Source organism: Thamnophis sirtalis, unplaced genomic scaffold (assembly GCF_051295495.1).
Source record: "Thamnophis sirtalis isolate CommonGarterSnake01/CBP01778 unplaced genomic scaffold, rThaSir2_p1.2 scaffold_11, whole genome shotgun sequence".
NCBI lineage: Eukaryota > Metazoa > Chordata > Lepidosauria > Squamata > Natricidae > Thamnophis > Thamnophis sirtalis.
In genome coordinates, this window is record NW_028261391.1 from 52371504 (window position 1) to 52386394 (window position 14891).

At 38.5% G+C, this 14891-nt stretch overlaps 1 protein-coding gene across 3 annotated transcripts in view; it reads right to left on the reverse strand.

The window, feature by feature from the left end:
• LOC106537730 (VPS10 domain-containing receptor SorCS1) overlaps positions 1 to 14891 on the reverse strand; it is a 565787-nt gene that overhangs the window by 184340 nt on the left and 366556 nt on the right. For all 3 annotated transcript variants that reach the window (XM_087725812.1, XM_087725810.1, XM_087725813.1), the window contains exon 4: positions 11658 to 11816. In XM_087725812.1, coding sequence (XP_087581938.1) covers positions 11658 to 11816 — 159 coding nt within the window. The remainder of the gene's footprint in view (positions 1 to 11657; positions 11817 to 14891) is intronic.

Genomic DNA, 14891 nt, shown 5'->3' on the forward strand with positions numbered 1-14891 from the left:
CTAATTGCCCGAAGATAGGCTCTGATGCTGGATGTTAAAAGCGCTCGGTCTGACTCAGACTTACTGGATCTCCATCGTTGCTCTAGGCGTCTCTTTCGGCGCTTCATCTCCCGGAGTTCCTCAGTAAACCAAGGGGCCCTCCTGGATCCACTGCCTCGGATCGGCCGTAAAGGCGCAATCCGGTTAAGAGCCCCTGCCGCTGCTGAATTCCAAGCAGCAACCAGAGTCTCCGCCGGACTGCGGGCGAGGGTATCAGGAACAACACCAAGCTCCGTCTGAAAGCCCAAAGGGTCCATAAGTCGCCTGGGGTGGAACCACCTAATCGGTTCCTCCTCCCTACAGTGGGGGTTTGGTCTCCGAAAGTCAAGCCTCAGTAGGTAGTGGTCTGACCATGACAGGGGTAAGATCTCGCTACCCCTCAAACCAAGATAACAACTCCACTGCTCTGAGAGGAATACGAGGTCGAGCATGTGACCCGCCGAGTGAGTCGGGCCCCGATTTACTTGGGTCAAGCCCATGGCTGTCATGGAAGCCATGAACTCCTGCACTCCATCAGAGTGTTCACCGAGCGAAGGCAGATTGAAATCCCCCAGAACCATAAGCCTGGGAAACTCAATTGCCAGCTCGGCTACTGACTCGAGGAGCGAGGGGAGGGCTGCTGCAACGCTGTTGGGAGGCAGGTACATTAACAGCAAGCCCACTTGACCCTTGAGGTCCAACTTCACCAGCAAGGACTCACACCCAACAAGCTCCGGAGCAGGGATCTTACGAAGTACTAGAGACTCTCGGATAACAATAGCCACACCCCCACCCCTTCCCTGGGATCGCGGCTGATGAAGCACCTGAAAGCCCTCTGGGCACATCTCTACAAGGGGGACTCCTCCCTCCGGGCCCAGCCAGGTTTCAGTAATACATGCCAGGTCTGCCCTCTCGTCTAAGATTAAGTCCCGGATGAGGGGAGCCTTGTGAACTACAGACCTGGCATTTAGTGACAGCAGCCTGAGACCAGGGTCCTGATTACTCGCGCCATCTGGCCTTGGAGTGGGACTCATAGGGCCGGAAGGAGGGATCTCTGTAACCTAGTGAGCCCTCCTTCCCCGGTAATGGCCAGCCCTAAAGTCCCCGCCATATCTGCCCCTCCCTGTTAAGACCGTAATGCTCCGGCCCTCTCCCGTGCCCGTGGTCCCTCCGCCCACCCCTATAGCCCCCGCGTTCCTCGACAGGCCCTTCGAATCAGTCATCTTCTCACACAAATACAGCCACTCATTCATGCATTCCCCCACATAAGTCAATTAAAACACAAAAAATACAACAGTAATAAAGTTTAAAAAGTGGGTACAGTCATCAATCAGACATACCATTCACACCGCATTCCTAAAAAATTTTGCGCACTGCGTGAGAGAGAAAGTCTTAGTGTTCTTAATCTTCTCCTCTGCAGAGTCCAGCAAAAAGGGCAAGGCCCAAAAGTTTGAAGTGGCTGGAGGGTTAATGTCGGTTGGGGGGAGGTGTGAGGTGCTGAGCAGACTCCCTGCCCATGTCCTGTTCATCCCCTGCTTTCTCTTTCTGCAAAGATTGAGGCGCAGAATAGTATGCAGAATAGTATATGGGACTCTCAGCGAGGCCAGAGGTGGATTCAAGTATCCCACCTCACTCCAGAATGGTGGTCCTGAGGACAAAGGCAGGGGTGGGGACGATCGGGAGGCCAAGACAGTCAGGCATCTGAAAGTGGGACTCCTAAAACAACCATGGATAGCAGCGGCAACAGCGACAGGAGCCGAGAGGCCGGCCATGATAGTCAAAAAGCTGGGATTTCACCAGTCGGTCCGCAGCAATGATAATACACGGAAACAAAAGAGTTGCGATGGAAGGGGGGGATACGTTTGGGTCGGCAGCGGTAACGGCGACAAGCCTGACCCTCAGACCCACAACACCCCAGCATCAACTCACCAACCCCCCTGGGAGGCAGCACACCCAGCGGCTCAGCGGCACCTTGTAAACAAAATAGGGCCGTGGCAATCCGGATCCAAGGCTGAAAAACTGCGTCCACGGTGGAGGGGGGGCGCCCGCTCAACGACCCAACGGCGCCACACAGACAAAGACAGGGCCGTGGCTATCCGAATGCGGCACTGGAACTGCCGCCAGCTGGAGACCACCATCCACAGAAGGAGAGGGGGGGGGACTGCACATCCCAACGGCTCAGCGGCGTCTCACAAGAACAAAGGCAAGCCACGGCGACCCATCAGCTGGAAACTGCCGCCCGTGCTGTCCGTGGGGGGGGAAGGCCGCCCGCAAGCTGCTCAGCACCGCTCAACACCGCTGCGCCGCCCAGAGCCATCCGAGCAGTATTTCTCCAGGTACTCGTTCTTCCAGCACCCTCTCGATATCCTCTTGTCCAGACTTCGCCCTTCAGTAGTCTGCCTACAGCAGAGACTCGATTTTTTTTCAAGATTCGTCTCTCTTCAAGCCCGAGCGAGAAGCTCAGGCAGCCATCTTCCTCGCACAAAAGAGTTACCTCTTATGTCTTAACTCTTGCCTTCTGACAGCTCTGCACATTCACACTCTTCCTCACTGATGTCTGACTCTGTAGCACATAACTCCCAAATGGCCCTGGCCCCCCTCTCTGCATCTGAAGCAGAGCCCTCATCCAAGCCTTCCCCAGACTCCAGCACTGGCCCATGTTCCTTCCCAACCTCCTCACTGTCTGACTCTGCTGCCAGCTCTGCAGACAACCGGAGGACCACAACAATTACAACAGCACTGAAAAAGTGACATGACCATTTTTCACACATGACCACAGCAGTGTCCCCCATGGTCACATGTTTTACATTTGGATGATAGACAATTAGCTCACATTATGACGGTTGGAGTGTCCAGAGTCATGTGATTCCATTTTGTGACCTTCTGGCAAGCAGACTTACTGACGAAGCCAGATTCAGTTAACAAGCATATTATTAATTTAAGAATTGCAGTGATTCACTTAACAAATGTGGCAAGAAAAATTGTAAAATGTGCCAAACTCACTTAAACAATTTCTGACTTAGCAACATACGTTGTGGTCATAAGTTGAGGTCTACCTATACTTGTAGAACTGGACCTCCCATAACCAACAATATCTTTCTCCAATTTTTATCTTTTTTACTTTAGCAAGTATACCCGTATCATATAGCTAGATTCCTTTAATCATGATAACAGAATCCTACAGCTACTATGGCTGATGTCACATCCTGCTAATTTCTCAGTTATGACAGCTGTTGATATCAATACAATACTTTACTTTTGACCCAAAAAATGACCCTCTTGAAAATGAAAGTGAAGAAAGATAGGGATAACTCTCACTGCGTAAATCCCAAAATAGTGAACTTCATTAGCCACCATTCATGCAGGAATGTCTTTGCTGAATTGACAAAAAAAAGACTCTTGTTTAAAGAGTGGGTTCTACCCAGTTAACAATGTGCTGTCAACTATGCTAAGTATATAACTTAATGCAGAAGAAATCTGTTTTCTTACGTTCAAAAGATGAATGCAAGACACTATGGGCAACAGGAATAAAAATAATTGACAGTACTGTCACAATGAAAAGACTTTAAAGGTGCAACAAAACAGAATTAGGTAAACCTGGAAATTTGGATCTTAATCTGTGTCAGATACAAATGATAGAATACTTGGCACAAAAGAATGGCTTTAAATTTTTCAGCAGCTTTATCAGAAGGTTTGGAAGAGCCTATATAACAGAATGTGTTTTATCTTTATAGTTGGGTCAAGTTGACAGTGAGTTCCTGTAATGGGATTTCAATTGTCCTGATTTTTCATTTGCTGGAGAAAAGCAGACAAGTCTGCTGCAATTAAGCAAGGAGGAAGGAAGATGGGACTTATTGATCACCACTAAAAATGACTCTGTAGAAACACAATGAACTTAAAGTGGCAGAATATATTTATTTATTAATCAAATTTATCTCTGGCAGTTATGTTGTTACCTAGTTGGATAATGAAGCATTTGCATGCAAACAATCAAGTTCAGAGAGCATCAAGATCTCCACAGTTCATTTCTGAACAACGTATATTTACTTATATAGGAACTATTTTATTTTAAATTTGGGGGGGGACAGTGGGGACAATAAAAAGGAGTTAAAAGTAATGGAAATAAGGCTGATAAAGAACTACAACTAAATATCAAACAATGGGAGGCAAAAAACAGACTGATCTACTCCAAGAGTGGGTTTTGGGAGGTGAAAAATACTCATTGATGTGAGAAAAAGCCCATTATATTACTGGAAAGAAATGTTTCCTAATATTTGAGACTGCAAAGCCAGAAAGTCCACTGAATTAACAAATTGTCTTCAAAACTGTCCAAATGAATTGGAGGCACTGGATTTGATGATATTTAATTTGAATTGAATCATTCCTTGGTATATTTGCATTATCCAAGAATCCCAACACATCCAACAAGATTCTATGAGAAGATTTTGTTTCCTACTTTTATGCTTCATGCTTCCGGTTTTCAGAAAGATGCAGTACAAATTAGACAACCACAGCACAATAATGGATATTTTGCTGTACTGACATATTACTGTGGGCAAATGCTCTATTCAAATGGTACTCAAACTGTATTTATAAAAAAAAAAAGTACCAAATCATGAAATAGCTATGAAATAGAATTGTGTGTCAGGTTAAATCTAAGCACTCAAGCTTCATAAATTTGACCTTAACTAAGACATCAGATAAATAAAAAACTTTCAATAGGGAGTTTTTGTCAAACATTTGCTGGGGAATCATATTATTGTGGCTAGGCAGAAATTTGGTAGACTGGAAATAACCTAGCTATGTTTTTAATTCTTTGAAAATGGTACCTGTCTTCCAGTTGTTTACACTGCTATATAAAAGTGACAAGGTGTTGCTTTTATTTTTTTTAAAAAAATATTGTTTCTACAACAGATAAAATCAGATAAGCCATAAACAATTGCCTTCATTTTCCTAGGATCAAGTTGGCAATTCTTCATTGTTTGATCAAATTGCAGAATATGCATACTGGAAACAAAAACTATTTCACTATTGATGGGCAAGTTTCTTTTCATTTCCTTCAAATATAGAAAATAAATGTTACACAGAGCACAGATTGAATTAACATCTCAAGATCTTGTCTTCTGTGGAATCCCCTATTTTTCCCATTTTATTTTTTCCCAGTATTATGGGAAAATGTGTGACAACTATTTATCTTTGTACAGATAATTTGTATCCCTAGTTATTCTAAACTGCATTTGTACCATAATATTACATACCTCTATAATTTCATGTTTGTTATTCTAGAGATGTACAGAGTATGGGCATGAAATAGTTTGAACTATGAATGTCATCAATCAAAGGTTGATGACATTTCCACTATTATATTACTTTGAGCTGAGACACTAAAATGAATGAGATTTTTAAGAGATCTTGCATTTATTTCCAAAGATCCATGCAGGAGAATTATTCATTAGTTGTCACCAATTTAAAGATCGTGAAAAGGGGCAGAAGGAGAGAACAATTTGAAAGAGGTGAAAAATGTCACATGGAGGTATAGAATTATTATGTTGAGATTTTGTGTACCAATATAGCACTCTAAATTGACTGGTGTATTTCTTATGAGACCTACCCTCTGGTTTTGAAGTGGGTCTTCATCTTAAATTTAGAGGGAAGCCACTTGGATGCTCTTTGAAAAACGTAAGAAATAAGATTAGGAAAAAGGAGTTTCAAAGTAAAGAGTTCACAATTATATTACTAAGCACAGATAGACATGCAAACATGGTCCTTTTTTGAGAAGGAAAGATGGCTAAATGATTTTAGGTGAATCACTAAGCACTGTTTTTTAGTTCTAGTCAAATGAAGTTTAAAAAAAAATCTATCCACCAACCTGAATTGGACCAGGATGGTAGATTTCAGATCATAAGTGTTCATTTAAGTGCATGTGTACACATGAGTATGTTTGTGTGTATTTCCTTCCATTTTTTGTCCTGTTTTATTAAACAAATAAAGGTTAAAAATATAATTGATGAAGTCTTTTGAAAGCAGTACAAAGATGTGTCTGTGTGTGATCAATTTGAAGGTGTAGCAGTAGAAAGTGCATATTTATTTTAAATAAATCACTGATTTAAAACAAATTATCTTTGATTTTTAAGTGGTAAGCAAGTGGGCAATGATGGCAAAAGTTCCTGTAAGAGATTGTTGCACATTTAATGTACTTATTCAAGGTATCTTGGGAGCATTCACCAACCAAACCTCAGGGTAATTTTCTCAGTTTTCACACATTTCTACAAGCAAACTCTCTTGTGGCAGTTCTTTAGTTCCATCAGGTGAATAATGCAGCCATGAAGGTATTCTGGTTATTATCATCATCTCCTTCCCCAGCTTGGAGCAATACCAATATTACAAAAAAGACACTGAAATAACTTTTTCAGATTGTGTGATGATGCTCTAGTACCTTATAATTTGACAAAAAAATGAATATACTGTAGTGTACTAAACTATGATTTCATATTTCTCATGCTAGGATTTTGGTAACTTATTTTAGGCAAGTTTTTTTTAATGAGAAAGAATTTTTAAAATATGATAGTATTTTTTTAAAAAACAATACATTGTAATGAGAACAATGACATAGAAAACTGCTAAATTTAATTTGATTTGAAATGACATAAGTACATACCAAAAACTATATAAACTGTAGACACAACTATAAATATATAGTCAGAACCAAATAAACATGACAGTACCGTAACCCTAAAGAAAATTAAAAAGGAAAGAAGAAAAAAGAGAAAGGGAAAATGAAAAAAAACTTTTCTAGAGTTTTTAATTAATAACAATATAGTGTGATATATAGTATATTCAATTATCAAACAATGAGTTAAATATTAGTATGTACATTGTAGCACTAGCTCCAACTTTCTTGGCTTATGCACAGCAGTGTGCTAATAAATGTATAACAACCAGCATTGCTGGCTTCACTGCTGCCACACCATGAGCTGCCATCAGCTGACTGGCATGCTAGGCATTGTGGTTTATTTCTGCTCTCAATCAGCACTCACACTTTCACAAACTAGTTCTTATAAAACTGTATGAACCCACTCTAGCATGCACACTACTGCTCATACTGCTACTAGTACTGGTAGCAATAGCAATCCCTCTTTGAGAGAGATGAGGGGTTGAAAAATGTGAAAAAATAAACAAATGAATTAAAACTAGTATTTATTCCACTATGATGGAATCCAATACCCGTGGAATTTGATCAAAGGGACTGTTTAATCTTTCTAAACCTATAATGCAGTGTAACATTTCAGTAAGTACGATGATCCATCTTGCTTTCAGAGCTTCATCTAAGCAACAATCTGATCAGGATCCTTTTTTTAAAAAAGAATACTTTTTGGATAATAAAAGCAGTACATAAGAAAACAGAGCATAGCAATTATTGTTATTTCTGTTTGAAAGCTTATTCCAGTTCATTTAACTAAGGATTTAAAATTATGTCATTATGTCAATCAAGATTCTCAATCATCCAGATAGAGTTGTCTAGAAGTTGAGTCATGGCAACTGGACTTATTTTTCTTTTTGGTTTGAAATGTTTCACTGCTTATAAAAGTAGTTTTGTCGGTCTGAGCAAGTTGATTAGGGAAATCCCATGTGCTAGTTAATAATAGTTAGGCCATCTAGTATTATTGCCATTTCCTTTGTTAGTTAGCCCTGTCCTTCCAATACTCAATAGGTTAAAAATTAACTAATGCAGAAAATGAAAATCCAAGCAACCAGTCAAGTTGCACAAAAGCCATTAATATGATTCACTGGGTGTCTGAGTTCTTATTCATTTATTCTTGATGGGGACCACTGATATTGACCAAGCCTTCTAATAGTTCTCTAAACAAAAGAAAAGATTACTTAAAATGTACTGAAATTAACAGTCCAACCACTTGTTTTTCTTTCCTGTCATGCCATTTTAATTTTTCAAACAAAACAAAAGAAATAACTATTACACCATCATTAATGTGTTTAGGCAAAGCTACTTCTAATCAATGTTCTCTAACATGATTCTCTTTTCTTACACAAGTATTTTGTGAAATGACAAGTACTTGATATCCACAAATTGAAAAGATATTAGCTGTTTGGATAATTTCTTCAAAATCTTTAATTTATATATCAAGATATTTGAAGAAAATAAGTACTATAATTCTATATCAGATAACATTCCAGGGATAGGCAATTGTGTTCAGCAGTAGCCATTGGGTCCCCCCCACACACACTTATTTATGATTTCCAAGGACCAAGGGGAACATGTCCAGTGACACTGAATGTGGGGAGTCAAGCAATGTACTATACAACCAAGTGAAATATAATAAAGATATTTTCTCTTCTAATATTGTTTTATTTTCCTTTTCCAGAGAATAAAGGTGGTGCACAATTGTAAAATAGGGTATAAAATATGAAATAAACATGAAAATATAACAATAAAATTATATCAGCATCATTAAAATGATCAGATACATATATCTACCGATATCCACACATGCACACATGATGAAGGTAAAATCAAACTTTATGTATTGATATTCTTTTTAAGAGTAAAACAAGTGAATATCTACTAGATCCAGAGGGAAATTTTCACACTATTCATACAGTTTAGACATTAATGGCTGTGTGTTGCATTATTTTGAGAGCACAAAAGTTCACATATGACATCATTTGTGTTTTTAATAATCATATATTTCATTTCTCTATCCTGACATAGTTCTTCATATAAAAGCCCTTTTGCCTTCAATTGGTCAGCAAATGGTGACCATTTGGCTATACTGTTTATGTTTAATCTGGCTCAGTGGTGGGATTCAGCCAGTTCATAGCACTTCGAGAGAACCGGTTGTTAACTTTCTGAGTAGCTTGGCAAACTGGTTGTTGGAAGAAATCATTAGGACAGAGAACTGGTTGTTAAATTACCTGAATCCCACCACTGATCTAGCTATACAATAATTTATATTTCTTCCCCTTTATCTGCCTATAATGAAATTTAGGTACAATTCAAGGGTACTATTTCCCCCCCTTAAACTTAGGTGAAATAGACCAAACAAACTGAGTGACTTCAGATAGTACTTTGGCAGGTTCGTAGCCATCTCTTGCTTATTTCTCAGTGATAGTCAGACGTTAACTTTGAACCTGGCAGCTCATTATCAGCTGAAATCTAATAATGTTCTTCTGGAATTTGTTTAATCATTTTTATAGATTAAAAACATATGTACTTATCACAGCCACTGCCATAACATGGCAAATTGTACAAGGCTACAAAGTAGAGGAACTGATTTTTTTCCCCATGTAAGCAAATGAAAGTAGCAAGGGGCCAATTCTATGGTTATTATCGACAGAACTTGGGCAGACTGAAAGTATTTGATAGAATAATTGGAAAAACACTTCCATGGGATATCTATGGAACAAGGCTTTATGAAAACTAATGTATAAATTCCCAATGGTGTTTCTGTGACATTAATGGTGAATTTCTATGTTTTCAGTTTTGATGCTGTTCAAAAGATGGACCACTCACAGAGTAAAGAACAACATAAAAACAAGGACATACAATACTCGAACCTGAATAATTATAAGGTGATTACAAGATAATTACAAGATGGTAATACAGACAATTATCTTCTAAAGATATAAAACATTACAAATAGGAGAATCTCAACCCAAACCTGGAGAGGTTTTCAAGGTCTTACAGAATACCATCAGATGGGAGCCATAAGGATCTCAGGAAAGCCCTCATTCCACAATCTTGTAAAACACAAGAGTGTAAACACAATCTTGTAAAACACAGGGCTGATTTTTGTAATGGAATATATGTTTCTTTGTTATTAGTAAAAATATTCAAAATTAATATGTTTACTTTGACATTTTTGTTTCCTTTGGTAATTTTGTCCCATCCCATTCTTTTAATCTCTCTTTTCAACGTTGAACTCTGTCATATTTATAAAATATCTGAGTCATTTGCTGAAAATGTATGAAGAAACTGAGTATTTCTTTTATTTTTGTCCTAGCAAAATTGTTCATAAACCTTATTTGGGGAGAAAGGGATAGAAATAAATTTAATACTTGGAGACAGGCTATTTGAATAGTGCCTGCTAAATGATATATATGTATTTTTCTTTAAATAAAGTCAATTTGTTCATGCTCAGCATATTTTGCCCTGCTTTGTGACAGAAAGCTAAAATTGTTTTTAGGGATACTTTAAGAATGTGGTGTCTCAAAAATCTAGTAGAATTGACTTGATTTAAATCTTCTAGAGTAAACTAATTCAGTTAACCGCCAGGATTTGTACTTATGAATATTAAAATATTTTGGATGATACTGATGATCTGTTGTGCATGCTTTAAATATGTTGAATCAAATATCATGATACATTAGCTTACATGATTTTATTAAATGATCTAAAGACATGCAGAACTAAATGTCTACATTACCTACAAATGCATGTGAATTCTTTCCCATTTTGTCAGAAAAAGAAGCCAGGTACAAAACTGTTCCCTAACCAATCTGTGGCTTAAGGAAATAGCATCTAAGAATAAAGACAGTCTGGGATAACCATCACCTGGAGGGTAAAACAAATATTTGCTGCTAACTAATGTTCACTGCTGCTTTCTTATCATTCGAATTCACCTGCCTAGTGGCCTGTTCATTGGCCTAATGGCCAGTCATTTGACATTCTCCCATCCACCTGTTGTATCTACCCTCTATAAACAACATAATGCAGGTATCTCACTTACAAAAAAAATTCAGAGCAGGAATGGACAATCTATGGCCACCTAGAGACGGCATTTAATATGTTTTGGAACCAAAAGGAAGAGTGATGAAGTAAAGTGGCTGAAATCAGGATTTTCTTGCTCTTGTCATTTTTCTAGGAAGGATTTTGGAGTTTTATTTTTTATATTTCATAAATCCTCATAGTTTATGGAGTTTTTCCTGCCAAGTGCTTGAAATTGTAATTGGGTGCGTTTCCCTTCCCAAAATCATAAGAAACCCTGCTCTCAAATCATGGTTAAAGAAACATGTATCTCCTCCCCCCAAAAAGGGGGGCGGCGAGTAGGGAGCAATATAGGAATATTGCTTGCCATTCCAGTGCTGCGGGTTGCCTACTTCTGTGTTAAAAGATAGGCATTTAATATGATATACTTTATGTAAAGTTGTGTAGCACCTATCCTGCAAAGACATATTGAGCAAAGCATAAACCAACTTCCATGATTACTCTAGGGCTTCTTAAATTAATGAGGAATTGACCAGGTAAGAGTCTCTGGAATGATGAGTTGCCTTGATTTCCAGAGCTTTATGCCTATTCCAATTTGAATGTGACACAAGAGGAAAATAATTAAATACATGAATGGATACTAACCACATTAATTTAATTAGATGTAGAAGTTAAAGAAATTAAAACAGGTTTAATTCTTTTTCTTGTCCATCTTCTACTTTTCAGACTTACAAATCTAATGTACTCATCAATATATAAATTGAGCCCTTGGTTATTTTAGGGAGCAATTAGAGGAGGTAAATGTCAGGTATATCCTTTGAATCTGCTGTCTTTCCTGATATGCTGGCTGTTAACTGACACTTTATTCTGTCCAATAATAGATTTGGTCCTAGCAGAGCATAAAAGTAATACTAACCTTCTGATCCTGACTGTATGCCAAAATCCAGTCCTCCTGCTTGGGATGAAAGAGCATGCTATGGATGTAGAAGTTCAGCCGGTATTTTTGATAGGTGGCTCCTTCATCAGAACTGATCAGCAGGCTGCTTTCAATCTCAGGATCCGTAAGCAACATAATCTGTACAGATAAAAAAAGAGAGAACTGGAATTTGAAACAAGAGAAAGGTTAAACAAACAATCTGAAATGTCTAGAAAAATCACTGTTGTGAAATATTATTTAAATGGGCTCTATTTAGCTGTACACAGCCATCCAAATGTAGACAAAGCAAAGACGGTCTTCTAAATGGAAATGGATTCAACAGGGTGTCAAACTTGATCCCACTGTGGGCTCTATTGGGATATTGTTTGTCCTTGGGGACCCAGGGTGGGCCTGGCCTGACCATCAAAGCTGCCTGGGTGGATGGGGTCAGGGTTGGCCAGGGCTGGGGTGGCACAGGCTGGTGCCTCTATGTCTCCAGGAAGTCACCACAGAACAACTCTGGGCCTATCACGGGCTGGATTCGGCCCACAGGCTGTGTATTTGACATGGCTGGGATAGAGAAACAACATTCTACTTAACTAATCCAAGTATTTCTGTAACAGTCTACACAAAGACACATATACCTTTTATTTTTGATTGTGTGCGATACTATATTTTTTAAATGTATATTATGAGTTATATTTAAGTGCCCCATTTCTTTTCTGTTGAAAGCTGTGGAAGCATGGATTTCCCTGACAAAAGTCCACAGTCATTAATAGTGTGATGGTAAACAGAGGCAGTGTCACGGCTCCTTCACTTAATAACCAAGAAAGAAACTCAACTCCAGTTTGCAGAATTAAGAGTACTTTTACTGATTATAAGTAATGAGAAGCTAAGCAAAGCTGGATCTGAGCAAAAGCGCGCAAAAGCATTAGATATCAATATATGATTCATTCCCCTCCCCTTGGTACCCCAGTCCATAGTCCAATTGTATATCTCCACAGCTGTCAGGTGGGAGACATCTTCAAAAATCATCATCAGGTTGGTATGCCAGACAGTTGGCCTTGGCGGGAAACTCCCCTCCTTCCACATGCGGAAACGAATGGTGAGAACAACTCCCAATTAACAGTCCTCCTGTACAGATTATTTCCCTCACCCAAATACCATGCCCTCCCTCCCCATTTCAATGGCAGCTGAAAAGCAAGCAGCAAAACAGAGGCTGATATGCAACTGAGGACAAGAAGGGCCAAAAGAGGCAAAAAAGTGAGAAACACTCTCTCTTCCTCGGGCATTTCCTTTGATCATTATCACATTAAATGCAAGACAAAAGAAGGAAAAGACTAGAGAATGTCATTCAAATCATAGCACAGAATTCACAGAAAGGATAAAAGCCTGAAGGTAACTTCAAGTGCCAAGAAGTATAAAAGCCTTTTCTATCCAATTCTGAAAATTTTGAATCAGCACATGAGTTTCCATTGTGATATTAAGGCAAGCCCTACATATATTATCAGTGATTCCTTTTGCTTTAATTTAAAGATGCAATTTAATTTAAATTGTATCACATTCTACCACTCCCCCATATATTGGTCCCTATACTATCATTCTTTCCACAGGAACCTTTATTTTGCACCATAAGATAAAGAAAAAAATTACATTACCTCTGGAAAGTTATAAAAATTTAAACTTTTTCCTTAAAGAAATAAATCAGAATCTTTCATAGATATCCCAGGTAATAAGCACTGCTGTACCCAGAACTCTTGAAATAAAGGGATTCACATAAAAGCTTCTACTTTCACTATAGTATTCAGCCATTACTAGGGTGACCAGACGTCATCAAAGATATAAACGCTGTCTTCCAAGATGGAGGCACTTTACCTTCCGTTTGAATCTTATTAAATAATTCTCTAAGAGGTTCTACCATTTCTAACTGTAAATTTTTATAGTAAACCGCTGTCAAACCGTCTGTACCTGGTGCTTTCCCTAACTTTAATTGCTTAATTACCTGCAAAATTTCCCCCGAGGTTATTGGTTGATTCAATTTTTGCCTGTGCTCTTCTCTAACTGAAAGTATTTTCTCTTTATCTAAATATTTGTCTATATCTAGACCATTAATTTTATCCCCTTTATACAATTCTGTAAAAAATTCCCGAAATACCTTTTGAATCTCTTCCTGTTGAAACACCTCCTTCCCTCTGTAAATCAGTTTAGATATATTTCGAGTTTTCCTTTTTTTCCTAATCTGATAAGCTAACCATCTGCCAGGTTTGTTTGCGTTACAAAAGGTATTGTGTTTTGCATATAATAAATTAGTAGCTACCTGGTCAGAGATCAACATGTCAAATTGAGATTTTAATATGGTGATAGCTTCCTTAACCTTTGTATCGCCTGGATGCATTGTTAGCTCCAACTCTTTTCTCTTAATTTCCTCTTCCAGTTCTGTTCGTTTTAACCCTTGTTTATATCTATGTGTTTTATTTATATTCATCAGCACTCCTCTCATATACGCTTTGCTTGCATCCCATACGAATTCCATAGATGTACCCTTATTCATATTCAAAACGAAATATTCAGATAACAATTTTTTACAATCATTAATATACTTTTCATATCTAAATAAGTTTTCATTCAATCTCCAAGACCTTCTTGCCTGCACTACCCTTCCCAACTCCATCCAAACTGGGTTATGGTCCGAAAGGACCCTAGCCGCAATCTTTGTCTTCTTGACCCTAGAAAGCAAATCATTAGTGGTTAGTATAAAATCAATCCTTGAAAGGGATTGATGCCTATCAGAGAAGAAAGTGAAATCATGTTCCTCTGCATTTCTTTCTCGCCAAATATCTCTCAATTCAAAGTCATCCATGATGTCAAAAAAAGGTTTGGGTAACTTTGCTCGCATCTTAGTATTTGGGCGAGAAGTCTTCTTATCTCTCTTAGTGTCTCACACCATTCCAATCACCCAATAGTATACAGGAACTATAGTCCCACTGTACTAATTTAGCATGAAGATTTCTATAGAATCCATCTTGCTGTTGATTAGGGGCATAAATTCCCAAAAGTAATGTCTTTTTCCCTTCTAGGATTAGGTCTAAAGCGATATATCTTCCGAAGGGATCTGCTTCAATTAATTAAGCTTTCATGTCTTTTCTTAAGTATACAACTATACCATTCTTCTTTTCCATAGCAGAAGCTACAAAATGTTGACCAAGTTTTGAGTTAATCAAATATTTTTGATCA